Below are 20,663 nucleotides of genomic sequence, written 5' to 3'. Positions count from 1 at the left end.
GGTGGGAATCACAGACTGGTAAAATCTATTGACGAGGGGGAATGTCATAAATTTCTGTTGGGAAATCTCGCTATTAAGAGAAATAAGATGCCATTGGGCAGTTGAAGTAGTTTATTTTGGAGTTGATTTTTTTTTTTTTTTTTAATTCTTAAACGCAAACACAATACATACTCCCATCTGATGTTGTATTCTGCATGTTAACATCACGTATAGACATTTCTCCAACAGATCACATAAGTTTACAAACAGGAGAGAGAAAAAATGCAAAAAGGTGGCATAAAACTACAATGCACTCTAGAAACATGCAAGACTCATGAGGTGCAGAACATTCATAGCCTGGTACCCTCCAGCAACAGCCAGGGCATACTTAGGAGGGCCAACATTCAGTTTTTGCACCTACGGCAAATACAGAAGTCTTGGAAGAAATGAAGTCTAAAATGTGCAATGCAACACAATGTACAATCTTCTTTTTTTTTTTTTTTTTTTCTTTTTTCCTTTCCCCCTCTATTCCCCAAGGCAAGGGTAACAAGTTGGATACACACCCCTCATCCCACCAAGGGGGGGTTAAGGAGACAGAGAAGGAAAAGCAGCTGGAGCTGAAATTTTTTTTAGTTATTTTAATATACATCCACTGATATCCTGGTTGAATACACCAACAATGAGGCACTATTGCTTCCACTGACACCAAGATAGGAAAGTATTTCTCCCACTGAAACCAAAGATGAGAGACTATTCCTTCCACTGATACCAACTGTGGAACACTATTTCTCCCACTTACACCAATGATGGGGCAATATTCCTCCCGTTGGCACCAATGATGGAGCACAATTACTCCACCTACTGATTACAAGTACTATTTTTTTTTTTTTTTTTTTTTTTACTCACACTGATGCTGGAGCACTTTCTACTTCCACTGGTCACAGTCCAGCCCCCCTAAAGTCTGAAGGGCAGTACACTGGTCCTTTGTTGAGAAAGTTTGGAGATGTACTCTGTCGTGTACTAACTATCATTTCTTGTATCACAGGTGATCCTATCCAGTGTAAAGCTTGGGTTGGCCAGTGTGCCCTCTACATCCTCATCATGATGTTTGAAAAAACTGCAATAGTTCTAGTCCTGCTTATACCCAGACTAAAAGAGGTATTAGTTTTACAATTTATACACGTGTGAGAGTGTATGTGATTTACTTCTGAATATTTAAAAAACACTTGGATCATGTGACTTTTTTAACACTTAACTCATGCACACGAAGAACAATTTCTACAATGTGCACATGACTAGTGCTTCTGACATTCCACAACAAAAATGAAAAATGTTGTTTTCCTATTCTGCAGGTTGCCATGTTAAATTTACCATCTAATAGCCCTAGACTGGAGCTGGCCATCGTGATGCTTATTGTGCCCTTCTTTGTTAATGTAAGTTTATTTTTCAATTTAATGATAACCTAATTGATAAAAATTATTTCCTTAACTAAATTCCTTACTATATTCATATATTTATCAGACATATTTTAAATAAGGGAGAGGTTGTTAAGGGGATTGGCAATAAAGGATATTTAAGGATTTTTTTAAGGCTCTGTTAATTTTCTCCAAGTACAGAATAATACTTGTATTACCAGTTACCAGTATCCTTTTTATTTCTGTGCACTGAACGAGTCTCGTCATCACCCTTCCAAGTCCTATTCTTTGACCTAAAGAAGACCTCTCTATTTTATGAACATGAGGAGAGCAAGGTGTTTGTAGTTTAAATCAGGAGATTAGCCTAGGGTGACAAGGCTTCTCCTCCCTAGCTACAGCACAGTGAGTGAGTGTTTTCACGCTAAGACAGGAAGTGTGTTACTAACAAAATTATGTGGGGAAAAAAAAGGAAGAAAAAAAAAACGTGAAACAATAATGCAGCAACTACATCTAACGACTGGCAAGCTACAATCTCTAAAATGTGTTTTTGGATTTAGATAGATAGATTTAAGGCAAGAGATATTTCCCTGATCAATGTGCTTTATATAATGTTTACATACATTGTGGAATATAATAATTTGATCTCCTGCAGATTTTGCAAGTTTGCCTACTTACAAAGAAATGAAGGGTCTTTTAATGTTTATCATAGGTGTATTTTAAATGATAGAGACAGAATATCAACCAAAAGTCCAGAAAAAACACATTATACAAATGTTATAAATTGAGTTGCAGTTCAGTGAGTAAAATAAGTATTTGATCCCCCCCCCCCCCCCCTACCAACGAACAATTCTGGCTCCCTCAGACTGGGTTTGTGCTCATGTGGTACACAGATTGGTCCTGTCAATTTCTTCTTCACCATCCTGGACAAGACCAAAGAGCTGTCAAAGGACATCAGGGACAAGATTGTATACCTGCACACGGCTGGAATGGGCTACAAAACCATCAGCAAGAAGCTTGGTGAGAAGAAGACAACTGTTGGAGTGATTATTCGCAAATGGAAGAAATACAAAATAACCATCAATTGCCCTTGGTCTGGAGCTCCATGCAAGATTTCACCTCATGGGGTAAGTATGATCATGATAAATTTAAGGATCAGCCCGAACTACATGGAAGGAGCTTGTGAATGATCTGAAGGCAGTTGAGACCACAGTTACCAAACAAACTATTGGTAACACAATACGCCACCATGAATCCTGTAGCACCCGCAAGGTTCCCCTCCTCAAGAAGGCACATGTACATGACTGTCTAAAGTTTGCCTATGAACATCTAAATGATTCATAGAAGGATTAGTGCTGTGGTCAGATGATACCAAAATTGAGCTCTTTGGCATTTACTCAACTCACTGTGTTTGAAGAAAGAAAAATTCTGATTATGACCCTAAGAACACCATCCCTACAGTCAAGCATGGAGATGGAAACAGTATGCTTTGGGGCTGTTTCTCTGCTAAAGGTGCAAGCTGACTTTGCCACATTGAGGGGACAATGGACGGGGCCATGTATTGTAAAATCTTGGATGAGAACCTTCTTCCCTTAGCCAGAACATTGAAGATGGGTCTTCCAGCATGACAATGACCCAAAATATACTGCCAAGGCAACAAAGGAGTGGCTCAAGAAGAAACATATTAAGGTCATGGAGTGGCCTAGCCAGTCTCCAAACCTTAATTCTCTTGAAAATGTATGTAGGGTGCTGAAACTTGAAGTTGCCAAGAAATCTTTAGGATTTAAAAAAGATCTGTAAAGAAGAGTGGACCAATATCCCTCCTGAGATGTGAGCAAACCTGGTAACCAACTACAAGAATCGTCTTACCTCTGTGCTTGCCAACAATGGTTTCTCCACGAAGTACTAAGTCACGTTTTGCTTGAGGATCAAATACTTATTTTACTCACTGAACTGCAACTCAATTTCTAACAGTTGTGTCATGTGTTTTTTTTTCTGGATTTTTGGTTGATATTCTGTCTCTATCATTTAAGATACACCTATGATAAAAATGATAGACCCTTCATTTCTTTGTAAGTGGGCAAACTTACGAAATCTGCAGGGGATCAAATAATTACTTTTCCCACTGTAGCTGTCTATGCTTGTCACTTGCTGCTCAAGTGACCAGAGTGTAGAGGGACCTGCTTAAAAGTACATTTATGCACATTTCAACACCACCCATTGATCTTCCTTTAGGCTGAGCCAATTTCCTCATCCACACATATAATTTGTATGGGGGAATCCTTCCCACTGCGGTATTGTATTCTGACAGTGGAGAGGTATCCCTGCCATCAAAATATAATGATCGATGTTGCTAGTTGCCGGTGGTACAGATTGTTCGGGAAAAACCTGACAGGCTGGTTGCACACAAGGTGTTCGATAGATTGACTGTGTAACCAGCTAGCACATACATGGATTGAAATTTGGCTGCTCCCTGCTGAACTAGCTGAATTTCAATCCATGTATGTGGTAAGAGCAGCTTGAAGGAAGCAGAGGCAAAGTCTATTATAAAATACACGGACAGAAACACACTGTGAAATGCTGCATGAGGAGGGGAGGCATGTTAGCTGGTGGCAGAGAAACACTAGTACACTGATCTTTCCAGTGAAGCAGGAGGACATGCCAGCAGAAGTGTGACTACTATAGTACAGGTAGGCTTTGCTCCCATGTAGAATGCAAAGAGGCAAACTGAACATGCTGGGATGGATTTACTTTCATGCTTGGTCTGGTCAGAAACAGGAATGTAGATTTTTACATGCGGGATCACCAGGTATTTCACACAAAAGACGCTATGTAAAGTGAATAGGTTACTTTTTCATAAAAGTACTTGGTAACAGACACCTTACAGGAATATGAAATGTTGGGGCAACATACACTTTAACTATATCAGCTGTTTGCTTGTGATGTTTACAAAGTTTGTATTTTCTTAAAAGCATTAGCAGTTCACTGGTTGGTTTCACTCACTACATGAAATTGATTGTAAAAACCTGCATTGATATATGGAAAGCAATGTAGCAATTGTTTCCAGTTGTCTTTTTTTTTTTTTTTTTTCCTCTCCATAATTTAGTAGTAATAATTGTAGTTGCATTATCTCTAGTGAATAAAACTGAGTTAGGTTAAAGATAGTCTCACTTCAGGGGACAAAACACATGCAGCACTTTGTCCTACCTTCCTGGGTGCTGTCTAAAGCAGCCCAGAAGTTATTTCATTTTTTTTTCGTTCAACCTGCGGGTTGAATGAAAAAAAAAATCACTCGATTTCCCCCATCCACACATTCAGAATGGATGGAGGAATCCTTCGCTGTGCCTTTGTTTTCTGACAATGAAGAGATGTCCCTGCAATCAGAATACACTGATCAGGAAAAAATCCAGCAGAGTGGTTGTACAGTTGTTAACCAGTAGATCGACTTCAGCACAGCTCCCCTGCCCATACTTAGATTGAAATTCACCTGATCTCTACTGAGGCTTTTGTTCCATGTATGGCCAGATTAATGCAAGCTGTGAGATTAAGCAGGGCAGCTTCTTTCCCCACAGTCATCCAACATTGCAGCTAGGAAAAAGATGGCTGCTTCAACAGATTGTATTTTTCTCAAAGCACTTACCCACTTGCATTTTAGCTGACTTGTCCATCTCCCCCTGCACTCCTCGTAAGGAGCTTGTCTTGAGCAAGTGCTTGAAGATGAAGTAAAGTTCCATCTGTCTAAGCAGCTGAGCTTAGTTATCAAATGACCATGGGGGTGGGCGAGTTGCCCTGTCTATCCTCACAGCTACAAGGGACGAAGTACTACATGTACCTTGCTCCCTGGGGAACAGAACACATTAATAAAATTGAAATTGAACTTCTTCCATATTCTGACTATACATTTATTATACAGCCTAATTCAGGATGCTAGTTTAGTTCTGGTGGTTGTTGGATAAGTTCTTGCTGTTTGTTTCTCTTCAACAGGCATTAATGTTCTGGGTGGTGGACAATTTTCTGATGAAGAAAGGGAAAACAAAAGCCAAGATGGAAGAGAAGGAAGGAAGTCCAGACTCCCGCAATGGTAACAAAGTGCGATACCGACGGGCAGCCTCTTATGATGAATCAGAGTCTGAGGTAAGCAAACAGGGGAAAAAATAGCTTTCCGAGTTCCAAAATAAAATTGTTTGTTTTTGCCCCAACAAAACAAGGCTAAGCCTCAGACTGGTAAGCCCTCCACCTCAGAGGCTAAAAGATTTCCTTTCATTCTTCTTCAAAACCTCCATGGCAAATCCTGGAACTCAGTTCTGCCGTACGTCCTGGACACCTAAATCCTCTAAGTCCATAATTAAGTCCTCCTCACATTAAAGGCTGCCAAAACCAGTCTAGAGTTGGAGAATGTCTGTTTGCCTTTGTGGACAATCTGTTTCCTGGACATTTTACATATTTGGGCCCAGAGCGTTGTATCTAGAGGCTACAAGCCTGAAATTTCTGTCTCTACTGCCGCCTATCTGCATGTTGTCCAACTTGCTAACGTCCCTGCAGAGATTGTTGAACCTTCATGCTACCTTTCTCTAGGTACAAATTTTCAAAGGGAATTCACCAGGTTGGTCATCCAGGAGACCTTCTGGCTTCTGTGGGCATGAAGGTTGCCTACTTACAGGGTGCGCTTAGGAAATTAAAATTCTCTTTACAACTTCCCCTTATAGAACAGAAAACTGACTAGAGTAGAGAAAGTGGGCATTGACAAATTATCTTCTGAGAGGGCCAGAGGAGTGGGCAGGAGCCAACCATAACCTTTCCAACCCAGTCCATCTCTTGTATGCCCAAAGAGTCAACCATGAAGCGAAATGCCATGGATGCGCTTGTATAAATAATTATTGCTAAAATTTGAAACAGACTAAATTCCAATATTCTAGATCCGTAGTCTCCAAACTGCGGCCCTTTGCTTACTTTATCTGGTCTTTAGGGCACTTTTCCTGCCACTAATGCAATACACTATTCCTCCCCCTGACACCAACTAAGGGGCATAGTTACTGTTAATAACATCAACAAGGGAGCAGTATTTCTCCCACTGACACCAAAGATGGGGAACTATTCCTCCCACTGACACCTACGATAGTGCACTATTCCTCCCCCTAATACCAAAGATGCACTGTTTACTCTCGCAGACACTATCTACTCCCAATGGCTATAGTCCGGCCCCCCTGAAATCTGAAGGACAGTAAACTGGCACTTTGTTTACAAAGTTTGCAGACCCCTGTTCTAGATGATAGAAGGGTATTCTAAAGGTTTTACTATTACAAATAATAATTTAAGATAAGCCTTTTTATACTTTTTAAGAGTGACCTTTTATTTTCACTGGAATGTTTTAAAAAGGACAGAGTAGATATGCTCATAATTCATCCAAAAAAAAGGTTATGGGAGGGCCAAACATGAAGAATGAAGCCCTAACTTCATGGAACTTTGGAAGAAAGTTGATTGAGTAAAGGTCCTGGTTAGAAGAGGTTATATTAAACGGTGAATGGATAACATGCACCATGAGTGATCAAAATTATATTTAAAGATATATAAATTGTGTGGGGGAAGACAGTTCCAGTGCTTTGAAAAAGTATTCATACTCCTTGAAATTTTCCACATTTTGTGATGTTACAACCAAAAACATAAATTTATTTTATTGGGATTTTATGTGATAGACCAACACAAAGTGGCACATAATTGTGAAGCGGAAGGAACATGATAATTGGTTTTCAAAATGTTTTACAAATAAATATCTGAAAAGTGTGGCATGCATTTGTGTTCAGCCCCATTTTCTCTGATACCCCTAACAAAAATCTAGTGGAACCAATTGCCTTCAGAAGTCACCTAATTAGCAAATAGAGTCCACCTGTGTGTAATTTAACCTCAGTATAAATACAGCTGTTTTGTGAAGCCCTCAGCGGTTTGTTAGAGAATATTAGTTAACAAACAGCATCATGAAGGCCAAGGAAAACGCCAGATAGGTCAGGGATAAAGTTGTGGAGAAGTTTAATGCAGTATTCGGGTATAAAAAAAATATCCCAAACTTTGAACATCTCACGGAGCACTGTTCAATCCATCCGCCAAAAATTGAAAGAGTATGGTACAACTACAAACCTAACAAGACATGGCCGTGCACCTAAACTGAGAGGTTGGGCAAGGAGAGCATTAATCAGAGAAGCAGACAAGAGGCCCATGATAACTCTGGAGGAGCTGTAAAGATCCGCAGCTCAGGTGGGAGAATCTGTCCATAGGACAACTATTATTCGTGCACTCCACAAATCTGGCCTTTTATGGAAGGGTGGCAAGAAGAAATCCATTGTTGAAAGCCATAAGAAGTCCGGTTTGCAGTTTTTGAGAAGCCATGTGTGGGACACAGCAAACATGTGGAAGAAGGTGTTCTGGTCAGATGAGACCAAAATTGGATTTTATGCTTTACAAGCAAAACTCTGTGTGGCGGAAAACTAACACTGCACATCACCCTGAACACACCATCCCCACCGTGAAACATTGTGGCAGCATCATGTTGTGGGGATGCTTTTCTTCAGCAGGGACAGGGAAGCTGGTCAGAGTTTATGGGAAGATGGATGGAGCCAAATACAGGGCATTATTAGAAGAAAACCTGGTAAGAGTCTGCAAAAGACTTGAGAATGGGTCAGAGGTTCACCTTCCAGCAGGACAAGGGCCCTGAACATACAGCCAAAGCTACAATAGAATGGTTTAGATCAAAGCATATGAATGTGTTAGAATGGCCCAGTCAAAGTCCAGACCTAAATCCAATTGGGAATCTGGCAAGACTTGGAAATTGCTGTCCACAGACACTCTCCATCCAGTCTGACAGAGCTTGAGCTATTTTGTAAAAGAAAGGGCAAAAATGTCACTCTTAAGATGAGCAAAGTTGGTAGAGACATATGCAAAAAGACTTGCAGGTATAATTGCAGCGAAAAGGTGGTTCTAGAAAGTATTGACTCAGGGGGCATTCAATGCATGCCACGCTTTTCAAATACAGTGAGGCCTCGGTTCACGAACAAAAGAGTTCGCAAAAATTTGCTTTGGTTTCCGAACTCCGCTCCGGTTAACGAGCACGAGCCGCGACAATCTTCCCTGCTCTGACACATGGTCGTGACTTCCTGTAGGCAAGATTGTGGTCACAGACAGACACTGAAAATGTACTGTGAAGACACTTGCAGTACTGAGAAGCTTTTTGGTGTGCTTTTTAGCACATACTGTACATCCCTGTGCACACTTGCTGTAAAGCTTTTTTGTGTGCTTTTTAGCACTTACTGTACCGGACATGCAGTATGGCTCCAAAGAAAATTCAGAGCAAGCATGGTGGTAAGAAAAATGTGCAGAGCTGTGATAAAGGTGACAAGAATATGCAGAGCAAGCATGTTGTTGAAAAGAAAGTGCAGAGTGGTAATGAAGGTGACCAGAACTTGCAGAGCAGTAATGAAGGTGACCAGAATGTGCAGAGCAAGCATGTTGTTAAAAAAGTGCAGAGTGGTAATGAAGGTGACAAGAATGTGCAGAGCAGTAATGAAGATGACAAGAACGTGCAAAGCGGTAATGAAGGTGACAAGAACGTGCAGAGCGGTAATGAAGGGGACAAGAACGTGCAGAGCCGTAATGAAGGTGACAAGAACGTGCAGAGCTGTAATGAAGGTGACAAGAACGTGCAGAGCGGTAATGAAGGTGACAAGAACGTGCAGAGCGGTAATGAAGGGGACAAGAACGTGCAGAGCGGTAATGAAGGGGACAAGAACGTGCAGAGCGGTAATGAAGGGGACAAGAACGTGCAGAGCGGTAATGAAGGGGACAAGAACGTGCAGAGCGGTAATGAAGGTGACAAGAACGTGCAGAGCGGGAATGAAGGTGACAAGAACGTGCAGAGCTGTAATGAAGGTGACAAGAACATGCAGAGCAAGCATGGTAAGAATAAGGTTGTGAAGAAAATAACCATTGAGTTGAGGAAGAAAATTCTAGAAAAGCATGACTGTGGTATTCGTGTGACTGATCTGGCCTTGGAGTACAAGATGATGAAGTCGACAATTTCGACTATTTTGAAGAAGGAAGCTGCCATCAAAGGAGCTGATGTGGCAAATGGAGTAATGATGTTAACCAAGCAGAGGACGCAAGCGCTGGAAGAGGTGGAAAAACTTTTATTAGTGTGGTTGAATGAGAAACAGGTGACAGGCGATAGTGTTAGTGAAACTATAATATGTTAAAAAGCCAAAAAATTGCACACGATTTACTGCAAAAAAAAAAAAAAAACCCTCTACAAGTGCAGCAAGTGAAGAATTTAAAGCCAGTAGTGGGTGGTTTAAAAAATTCCGCAAGAGAAGTGGCATCCACAGTGTGACAAGACATGGTGAATATTCCAGTTCTGACAAGGCCGCTGCAAAAACCTACAAGAAAGAATTTGCGGAATTCATGAAGGCAGAAGGATACATAGCTCTACAAGTGTTCAACTGTGATTAAACAGGGATCTTCTGGAAAAAGATGCTGAACAGAACCTATATCACATAGGAGGAAAAGGCACTGCCGGGGCACAAGCCCACGAAGGACAGTTTGACCCTTTTGCTGCGTGCGAACGCAAGCGCCGATCTGAAGATTAAGTCACTACTGGTGTACCATTCCCAGACCCCTCGTGCATCAGGGAACATAATGTGAACAAGGCCACACTTCCTGTGCTGTGGAGGGCCAATGCGAAAGCTTGGGTCACAAGGCAATTGTTCATGGAATGGCTGCATGAGGTGTTTGCACCCACTGTGCGAAAATATCTTTCTGACAACCAATTGCCTGAAAGGTTCCTTCTTCTGATAGACAATGCTTCGGCACACCCTTCAGCCTTGGTGGATGATATGGACACTGAGTATGACTTCATAAAGGTCAAGTTCCTCCTCCCCAACACGACACCTCTTCTACAGCCCATGGACCAGTAAGTGACCTGCAAATTCAAGAAGCTGTACACAAAGGCGTTCTTCACTAGGTGTTTTAATTCTACTAAAGAGATGTTCTTGAGTCTGAAAGAATTCTGGAAGAAACATTTCAATTTTCTCCACTGCATCAACCTCATTGACAAAGCCTGGGAAGATGTCATGTAGCGGATCTTAAACTCAGCCTGGAGGAAACTGTGGCCAGAATGTGTCACTGAATGTGACTTTGAAGGGTCTGATGCAGAGGTAGTGGAGGAGATCGTGTCCGTGGGCAAGAGTATGGGTTTGGACGTCGATGGTGCAGACATATAGGAGCTTGTTGAGGAACATAAGGAGGAGCTAACCACAGAATAACTTTCTGAACTCCACAGTGAGCAGCAGAAGGCGCATATTGAGGAGCATTCCACTGAGGAAGAGGAAGAATGGAGAGGAGGTTAGCAGTGATGCCATAAAATCCGTTATGGAAAAATGAAGTGAGTGCCATGATTTTTTTGAGAAGCACCACCCCAACATAACTTAACCGAGTGTTGAATCTGATGAGCCATAACATGGTCTCTTATTTCTGGGGGTTATGCAGCGCAGGAAAAGACAAGTGATGTTGGACAGATTTTTTTTTTTAAAAAAACGGAGCCTGCAGCTAAGAGACAATGAAAGGAGGTGTTTTTTTTTTTTTTGTTTTTTTTTTGTTTTTTTTTTGGGGTGGAGGGGCTCTGGTGAAATATCAGAAGTGTAAGCAAACCCCTGATGTTTTTTTTGAGACAGAGAAAGGGACTGAAGACATTCCCTTTCTCTGCAGCCTCAGCTGCACTGTTGTGAATACATAGGAGTCTATAATGACTCCAATGCATATATGTAAACTTCAGTATAGTAGTGTGCACTATCCAGTATAGTGTTCACTATAGTTTAGCAATGAATGTAGAGGAGCAATCACTACTGACTGCTCATTATATCCAAAGAAAGGGGGCTGGTAAACACATGTTTACCAGAACCCCTTCCCCATTGCACCAGCGGTCAGCAGATCACTGGTTCCATGCAGGTCTCTTGCAGACCTGAACTACCACAGCACTCCACAGCGCCATGCATGTAACTTGTTCCCAAAGGTGAACTTATCCTTTAACTCAGACCCTTATATCAGTTGATGCTGTTTGGACACATCTTCCTTCTTTGCCCTCCTTGTTGTTAATTGTTATATCTATACATTGGATTTATGATTATCACATGTATGGTGCTTGTATAAATAATGTTTTCTTACCCTTTTTAAAGAGAAAGTTCACTGCTGTTGACCTAGTAATAGGCTTCCTGATTTTCTGGCTTTGCATATATAAACAGTACCATCTGTGTTTCATAAAACTGTGGCATTGGTGTTGTCATACTTATTGGCATACATGTACTTGGCACTGGCACAATCCAGTCTCCACTGCCACTTTATTTCTTACTAGAAGGCTTGAAGTCTAAAAAAGGAAAGGTATTTTTCTCAATGTTGTCATTGTATTCCTTTACATATTGGGCTTTTGCACAGTCCTATTATGAGTGTCTGATATTGTAACTTCATTACTGCCTCCTCACTTTTCTAGAGACAAAGCCTCTTTCTTTCTTTGTAGGTGTTGTTGGTAAAGGAGGGCCACATCATTCTAATAGTCCTACATGCAATATTTTCCTACATTATACTTGATTTAAATCAAGGACTGTACAGCATGAGACTACTAGTTGAAGTTGCTGAGCAAGCATGACATGTTGCAATTTTCAGTCACCATTTTTTCCTTTCCCTTACCTTTTAAAACTGTTAGAAGCACTCTTTTGTGATACCTCTACATTATCCTTTTGTTTTGTGCTTGTTGTCACATTGTCTTTATAGCAATTGTGTCATTATTGCAAAACCAAATGAAACAATGCAGAATCATTTTTACTTTTTAAAGAAAAAATAAAAACTAAGGCCTATAGCATACGTCCATGCGAGGGCATGTTTGCCTGTATAGGGATGCACAGGTATTCCATGCATCTCTGTGTGGGCAGTTCCATTCATATCAATTGGGATACAGCTGCTGCATGGAAACAGCCTTCTCCCAATTTGACAGCAGCATGGGTGCAGGTGCACAGCCCTGAAAGCACAGCCCTCACATGAGCGTACATTAAAGTACGCTTGTGAGAACGTGTCCTAACCGATAAATCATGCAGCTGACATACATACATACATACATACATACATACATGCAAATTTAAATCCTGTTCATTTTCACATTTTTGGTAATTCTAGCCTAGTTGTATTAATCTGAACAATCTCGAGGAATCCCACACATTCACTTTATTGAATTTTGTGACACATTATGCCTTGTGAATATGCAGTGCTGTGTTACAAATTTCACACAACCTGCTGTCTGAACTACAGAGGTAGCATAATTATTAATGTGGAATGTATATTCTTTTGCTGAAGAAGGTGGCCTTGGTCTGGAGAATCGTGTTTTCTTTGACATCATGCGGATGGCTGGGTGCATGTGCGTTGCTTTCCTAGAGAGGCGATGGCACCAGGATGCAGTATGGGTAGAAGGTTTCTGCTGGGAAACCCTGGGTCTTGCCATTCATGTGGCTGTTACATTGCACGTACCACCTACCTAAACAGTGTTGCTGGCTAAGTACACCCTTTCATTAAAATGGTGTTTCCTGATAGTAGTGGCCTCTTTAACAGTGTTTCCACACTTCAAAAATGGTGAATCACGATGAGTTTGAGGTGTGGATTTTACCTCCAAATTTTTCAGATCTCAATCCATTCAAGTATCTGTGGGATGTGCTGGAAAAACAAGTCCAAACCATGGTTGCACTTAAAGGATCTGCTACCGACAACTTGGTGCCAGATACCACAGCATACCTTCAGAGCTCTAGTGGCATCATGCCTCACTGGGTCAGGGCTGTCTTGGTGGCCAACGAGGATCCTACTCAATATTATTTGAGTGGTCATAAGGTTATGGCTGATCGGTGTGTGTGTGATATATATATATAATGTATGTATGTTATGATTCTGGCTGTAGTTACACTTTGAGTTTTGCTTGCCTAGGAGGTGAAGTCTATCTTGAAACTGTAAAGCTTAATGCCTTAATCTATTCTCTTTTTATGCTAGATTCTCATATCAGCGGATGATGAAATGGAAGAATCTGACGGTGAGGAGGATCTACGTAGGTTAACAAACTCAAAGTCTGTGAAGAAAAAGAAGCACCGCTTTGGCCTACCTGTATGATACCGCTTCCGGTGTTTGCACAACAATGCCTCCACTGATCTGAGGCTTGCAGGAGGAGATCTGGCTTCTTGGCACAGGAACTCTACAAGCCGCTACCTCTAATGTTCTGTTGGCTTCGTGGATTGGGGTGATGGAAGACTGCTATAACCGTCACTCTTCCCAATAGAGAGTGCTAAGGTTGGGCACAAAACTTAAGTTGCACTAAAAGCTGCCAACCTCCTACACACCTTACACAGGCAATACAAGGGAGAAAGTGCAGCTGCCTGTTTGTTTTTAGGGCAAACAAAGGTTAATAACTGTTCATTAATCCTTTCCAATATGGCAGTTCATTCCAAATTTAAGTAATGCAAACTATTCTTTTTTTTAATTGAGGGTCTAGGTTTTTGACCATTACTTTTTTGTTTCTATCTAATGTTCACCACCATATTAATGAAGTTAAAGTTTTTCAGTTACTTTTATATGAAATCTCTTACAATCTGACTCTATCAAGCTCTGCAGCCACTTACAGCTAAATGCGAATGTTGAATTTGTGCACTCAAGATGACCCAAATGATGTTTGGGCATTGCAGGTGTTTTAGACATATCTTTTTCCAGAGCATTCCATTATAACTCTCTATGCATTGTTACATTATTTAACATGGCTGGCATCTGCAGTAAGCAACACAAACTTCTTAGCTGCTATGTTGAAAGTATTCATCCTATACCTTACTCTGTTACAGGACAATTACAGAATTATTGATTTGGATCTTTTATTTTTAAACTTTAGGTACTTATTTTCTGTTTCATGACTTTTCAGAAGATGGCTGTGCTGCATCTATTGGTGAAGGCAAAATACAGTATACTTTGTATCTGTCTTTTAGTATGAGAATGTTTAAGAACATAACTTCAGTAGTATCAATCAAACTGAACTCATCCAGATCTAACAGACTTTGACTTTTCAACCTGCACCTTCGCTTGGACTTAAAGGTATTGATATTATTTGGAAAGGATCTTGACATCATATTCTGGGATTCCAGTGTACCTGTCTAACAACAAACACTAATTTATGTGATCAAGAGACAGACATAAGAGATATGGATTGATGTTGACCATCTGTTGAGTTCAGATCAAATGCAACTTATGAACGACTTAAGCACCTGTTTTATCCCATCTACTCCCTGAGGGATCCACAGTATCACTTTACTACTTAACCCCCTTCCCCCAGCCCCAGATGGAAGACTTTGCCTTAATTTTGTTTTTACTGTTACAGTCACTTTAGCGTTAGACCATTCCCGTATACCTTTGCTCTCAGGGCTGACAGCGAGCTATTGCTGTGCAATGCTTTGCTCTTCTCCCTGGCTGCACAGGGGCTCCTATAGTGTTCTGCAGTGTGTCTAGTGTGTTTTTGCGCCTTTTTAATTTATATTTTCATACAAATGAGTGTTTTCTTCTAAAGGTCAAAAAGGGTGACAAAAACGTTTTTTGTTTTGTTGTTCATATACAATTTTTTGCGTGTTACAAGAAATACATTGGAAGTACAAAATACGGTTTTGTTTTTCCTTTTGTGTTTCCAGACAGCAGTATTTCTGTCCAAGATTGGCAGTCTGCATGCAGCTTTCATGAAATATAACCCATTTTGCAGGACATGCTGATGTTCATTGTATCACAAGGCTGGTTTATTAAAATAAGGACTAACAAAAGTGGGGCTGATGTAAGCACTCAGTTTCTAACTTTTCGTTTCCCATTAAGTTTGGAAAGTTAAATCTGATTTCTTATTTGTTGTCATGGACAGCATCCTCAGTTTTTTTTTATTGTTCATGTTTTTATTAGTCAGCCTCAATGTATGTTTAGTCTTCAGGGATTGTTAACCCCTACTCTGCCAAAGACAACTAGGTCTTAAAGTTACAGTGTACTACAAGAATATTGGCATAATGTTTATTATATGTGGGCTCAGCTGCAAGTAAAATTTTTAGTAGCACCTAATTAACCCTTGTTGACAGCCCCCCACCCCAAAATGCAATACAATAATTTCACAGTGTTGAAATTAAGACATTTAGTCTCGGTTCACACTGATGCAGTGCGGGAGTCGCAGCGATTCCTGTGCGATCCCCGCACCGCATCATGTGTGAACTGAGGCTTAAATTAAAACTATAGGCAACACTTTTTTTTTTTCATTGTGGATAGAGCAAGGGAGGGTTATAACCCCTGTCAGATTTTTTTTATTTTCATCTGTGTCCCATTGCAGAGATTTCCCTTTACCTCCTGCTCCATAGCCAAACAGGAAGTGAGACTAAATCCCTGCAAATTAAGGGAATTCCTTGGGGGTCCCCAGGTCACCAGAACTAGTGTCCCCATTGGAAGATTTTCCTCTATTACTTTTTTGGGGACAGCCCAAAATTTGGGATTTTCTTTTACTTTTCAATGACAATGGTAAACAGGACAAACCGAGAGGGTGAATCTTTTTACTAGGGGCACAGAGAGCAATAAAAACTGACAGGGGTACTAATCCCTCTCCACTCTATCCGAAACTAAAAAAATGGTTTTGCTTTTAGTTATACTTTAAGGATTATTTTTGTGCTACTAAATGATTAACTGTGCATGTAGAGAAGTCACTTCGTTTGAAGGGAATGTGTCACAATGCTAAGTGAGTTAGAGGGTAATTTCACTAAACAGCATTCCAGCAGTGCAGGGGAAAGTGAGTGAAGTGCTGGGCACTTATGAGTGCTGTCTGCCCATTGCAGCAAAATAAGATACACTATACACTGACAATAACTGTCCTATTTAAATCCCTGCATCCAACACCTCCAAACAGCAGAAAGATTTATGTACTTGTAACACTCACCCCAAAACCATGACAGAATGCTGTTGAGTGGAGTTTTCCAATACTTACAAGATCCTTGTATCAGATGTATGCATTTTAAAAATCAGTGAAGTGTGATGAACAGAGGTGTTTTTTGTCTCTTCATCATAAATACAACTTTTCAAATGTTGGTCATAAATCATGTTTGTGATTTTTTTTTTTTTTGCACTTATGATTGTTGCTTTAATGATAGGCACTTTTAAGTTAAAGTAAAATTATTTGAAAAAAACAGAATGGCTTTCAAAGCTTGTAATGCAGCTGAATAATACACTGATAAGGGCAGTAAAAGAAAATTGTCTTGATGGCAAATCAGCATGTGGAAAATATGTCGATGGTATATCTATGTGTAAAACGATTTGTGGGGTGGAAAATGAAAGGGTTAGAACATCTCTCAGGTTTGTATTTCTTTCTCTGTTTGGAGGGAATCGCCCGCTATATTTCTCTTGATGACTATTGTCATTGAGGCAGGAAGTGATGGGAAATCCAAAACTTTACGTTTGTCACCTGGACAGGAGGTGAGGGGAAATCTTTCAATGGGGACATCAATTTTGATGAAATCTGTGGAAAAAAGGGGAATTCCTCTTCCTTTTTTATGCCTCTGGGAAAGGAAGTGAAAGTAAATTCCCCCAATGGGACACTGACAGCAGATGAAACACTCAAGTTTCAATAATTTTCTTATCTTCAAAAACACAAAAAAACATTTGACTTAAGTTGTGCTTTAATGATTTTAAATTGGGTTTTTAGGTTAAAAAGTTAAATACATATTTGAACATTAAACAGGATTTTTGTGTATGCTATACAATTCTTTTCTTGGAGTATGCTGAGGGACATAGAATTCAGAGAATTTTTGGTATGCTATCACCTACAGGTCATTAGCATGCAAAAAAAAAAACCCACCCATTAAAACCCCTCCATGCCTCAGTTTTGTTACAAAGCAGTACAGAGAATATGTCAATAGATATAATAGTGCAGTGCTACCCCAACACAAAAACCAAACAAAAATTAATAATATATAACAAAATAAGAAAATACACATAGAATATATGTTCACAGTGCAAATAATATGTGAGGATGTAGATAGAAAGTCCTGAACAATAGTGAAATTAATTCAAGAGACAAAATAGTCTCATAGGAAAGCCCGTGATGAAAAATTGTGTGACTCTTCTATGATGGTGACATCCCTCTTCAAAAACGGTCCAAAACACACTTCACCCTGTGTAACATGAGTCTGCTCATCTCAGTATCTGACATCAAAGCTTCCTAATAGATCAGGTCATAACTGCTTCTCCCACATGCGAGTACATCATTCTGGTCTATCTTCTGTCTTTATTCCTCTGCCATACATCCTCTGTGAACTATAAACGCATCAATAGTATAGGACAGAAATTAAGATGTATAATGCTCAATTTATGCATTTATTTAAATAAAAGGATAAAATTACAGTCACATAAAACAATCTGAAAAGTTTGCAGATCACAACACAATCCTCCAGCTCCTAGACGAATAGTGTGATGACATCATTAAGAAAGAACTGCTCCTATACGCATTAGGCCCTGCAAATTACTTCTTCAGTAGGTAGCGGGCCGACAAACTATCATGTTTAAATACACCACATTTCCTGGTCAAAGGGGGTACTTCTGGTCAATACAGTCTAAAACCAACAGTGACATCACATCCAGTCTGGAAAATTAGAGCAAATATGGCTATACATCATAAGAACATAATATATTAAGAGTCATCGTATTGATAAAATCTCCTTAGCACATCCTAGTTGAAAAAAAAGAAAATAGGTATTTTGAATTGTACAGCACCACCTCTGGCTTGTGCAGCTAATTTCAGAAGTGATGTCAATAAACAACCGGAAATGGTGTTCGCATCCAGTCCGGAGCCATACAAGAACATAATGGTTAAAAATCCTAGCACATAATAGACCAGAAGTGACAAAAAAATTATCTTCCGGGCGAAGCTTGCACAGTAACCAAGGAAACCACATGCATAGCTCTGGACACATCACTAAAACAATACATCCATCAGAGAGTAAAAATAATAGACAAGCCTTTTATGGACAATACCAAAGCAAATACACTGCTCAAAATAATTAAAGGAACACTTTTTAATCAGAGTATAGCATCAAGTCAATTAAACTCCTGGGATATTGATCTGGTCAGTTAAGTAGCAGAGGGGGTTGTTAATCAGTTTCAGCTGCTTTGGTGTTAATGAAATTAGCAACAGGTGCACTAGATGGGCAACGAGACAGCCCCCAAATTGGTTCTAACGGAATGGTTTTACAGGTGGAGGCCACTGACATTTTTTCCCCTACTCATTTTTTATGACTGTTTTTTTCACTAGTTTTGCATTTGGCTAGGTTCAGTGTCACTACTGGTAGCATGAGCCGATACCTGGACCCTACAGAGGTTGTACAGGCAGTCCAACTCCTCCAGGATGGCACGTGCCATTTCCAAAAGGTTTGTTGTGTCTCCCAGCACAGTCTCAAGAGCATGGAAAAGATTCCAGGAGACAGGCAGTTACTCTAGGAGAGCTGGACAGGGCTGTAGTGTAGAAGGTCCTTAACCCATCAGCAGAACTGGTATCTGCTCTTTTGTGCAAGAAGAAATAGGATGAGCAATGCCAGAGCCTTACAAAATGACGTCTAGCAGGCCACTGGTGTGAATGTCTCTGACCAAACGATCAGAAACAGACTTCATGAGGGTGGCCTGAGGGCCCGACATCCTCTAGTGGGCCCTGTGCTCACTGCCCAGCACTATAGAGCTCGATTGGCATTTGCCATTGAACACCAGAATTGGAAGGTCTGCCACTGGCAGACTGGCTCTGTGACGGACATGAAAGGGTCTGGAGAAGCCATGGAGAATGTTATGCTTCCTGTAACATTGTTCAGCATGACTGTTTTGGTGGTGGGTCAGTGATGGTCTGGAGAAGCATTTCCAAGGAAGGATGCACAGACCTCTACAGGCTAGACAATAGCATCCTGACTGCCATTAGGTGTCAGGATGAAATCTTTGGACCCATTGTCAGACCCTACGCTGGGGCAGTGGTCCTGGGTTCCTCCTGGTGCACAACTATGCATGGCCTCATGTGAGCGTATGCAGGCAGTTCCTGGAGGACGAAGGAATTGATACCATTGAATGGCCCCCACGCGCGCCTGACCTAAATCCAATAGAACACCTCAGGGATATCATGTATCTGTGCATCCGACGCTGCTAGATTACACCTCAAATTGTCCAGGAGCTCAGTGATGCCCTGGTCCAGATCTGGGAGGAAATACCCAGGACACCATCCATCATCTCGTTAGGAGCATGCCCCATGTTGTCAGGCATGCATACAAGCATGTGGGGGCCATACAAGCTACAGAGTGCCATTTTGAGTTGCTGCAATTAAATTTCAGCAAAATGGACTAGCCTGCTACATAATTTCTTCACCTTGCTTTTCGGGTGTCTTTGATGGAAAGGAAAAATGATCGACCTACAGAGGACTGAATTCAAACGATGGGGCATCCTTATGTTCCTAACACATTACCCAGTCTATATCAGTATAGATATCCAGCATAATATTTTTCCCCATTGAGATCTGATGTGTTTTCAACTTGTTCCTTTAGGTTTTTTGAGCAGTGTATATAATGGTTGCACATTTGAAATTCAAAAAAAATAAAATAAATTAAAATTCATATAAAAACTACAAAACTCACATCTGAACTAATATATTAAGAAAAGGCACAGAGAGCCAAAGCATAACAGTGCACCTATGCAGAAATATCTCTATGATGTACTAAGAAGGACAAACTATGAATCACTAATGAAACAATTTTAATTCAACATAATTTATTCCAGAGGGGACCAATACTTTTATTCAAAGATCCAGTATTCCTCTCCATTGCTTCTTCACTTTTTAGATTCCCCAGGATTTTAACCCACTGGGGTGTCTGTTATGATGACGGCTAAAATGGTGTGAGGCATTATGCTTCTTATTTCCATTTCTAATGTTACAAATATGCTCTCTTACCCATACTTCCAGTGGTGTAGATGTTCAACCTACATATTGGAGGCTGCAGGGGCATTCAAGCATGCGCATTCTGTTTTACAGCAAATAAAATGCAGAATCTGGTAAACATTTTCTTTTCAAGTTCCCCCTTGCAGTCACACATGCCCTGCATCTGTCGCAAACATAGAAGCCAAAACCATAAAAGAACGTAAAATTTCTAATGGGGGATGGGGCAATCACTACCTTAACCAAATGGT

At 40.5% G+C, this 20,663-nt stretch overlaps 1 protein-coding gene across 1 annotated transcript in view; it reads left to right on the top strand.

Moving 5' to 3' along the window:
* Nucleotides 1–16,549, top strand: part of STIMATE (STIM activating enhancer) — a 73,697-nt gene extending 57,148 nt beyond the window's left edge. Inside the window, exons 5-8 of the mRNA XM_089681956.1 lie at nucleotides 1,025–1,137; nucleotides 1,332–1,412; nucleotides 5,376–5,525; nucleotides 13,455–16,549. Coding sequence (XP_089538082.1) covers nucleotides 1,025–1,137; nucleotides 1,332–1,412; nucleotides 5,376–5,525; nucleotides 13,455–13,571 — 461 coding nt within the window. The 3' untranslated portion in view covers nucleotides 13,572–16,549. The remainder of the gene's footprint in view (nucleotides 1–1,024; nucleotides 1,138–1,331; nucleotides 1,413–5,375; nucleotides 5,526–13,454) is intronic.
* Nucleotides 16,550–20,663: the final 4,114 nt, after the last annotated feature.

This window comes from Staurois parvus, unplaced genomic scaffold (assembly GCF_062004578.1).
Source record: "Staurois parvus isolate SC_StPar_1 unplaced genomic scaffold, SC_StPar_1.0 ptg000282l, whole genome shotgun sequence".
Taxonomy (NCBI): Eukaryota; Metazoa; Chordata; class Amphibia; order Anura; family Ranidae; genus Staurois; species Staurois parvus.
Note: the sequence above shows the minus strand (reverse complement) of the source record. Positions and strands in the feature narration are given on the sequence as shown.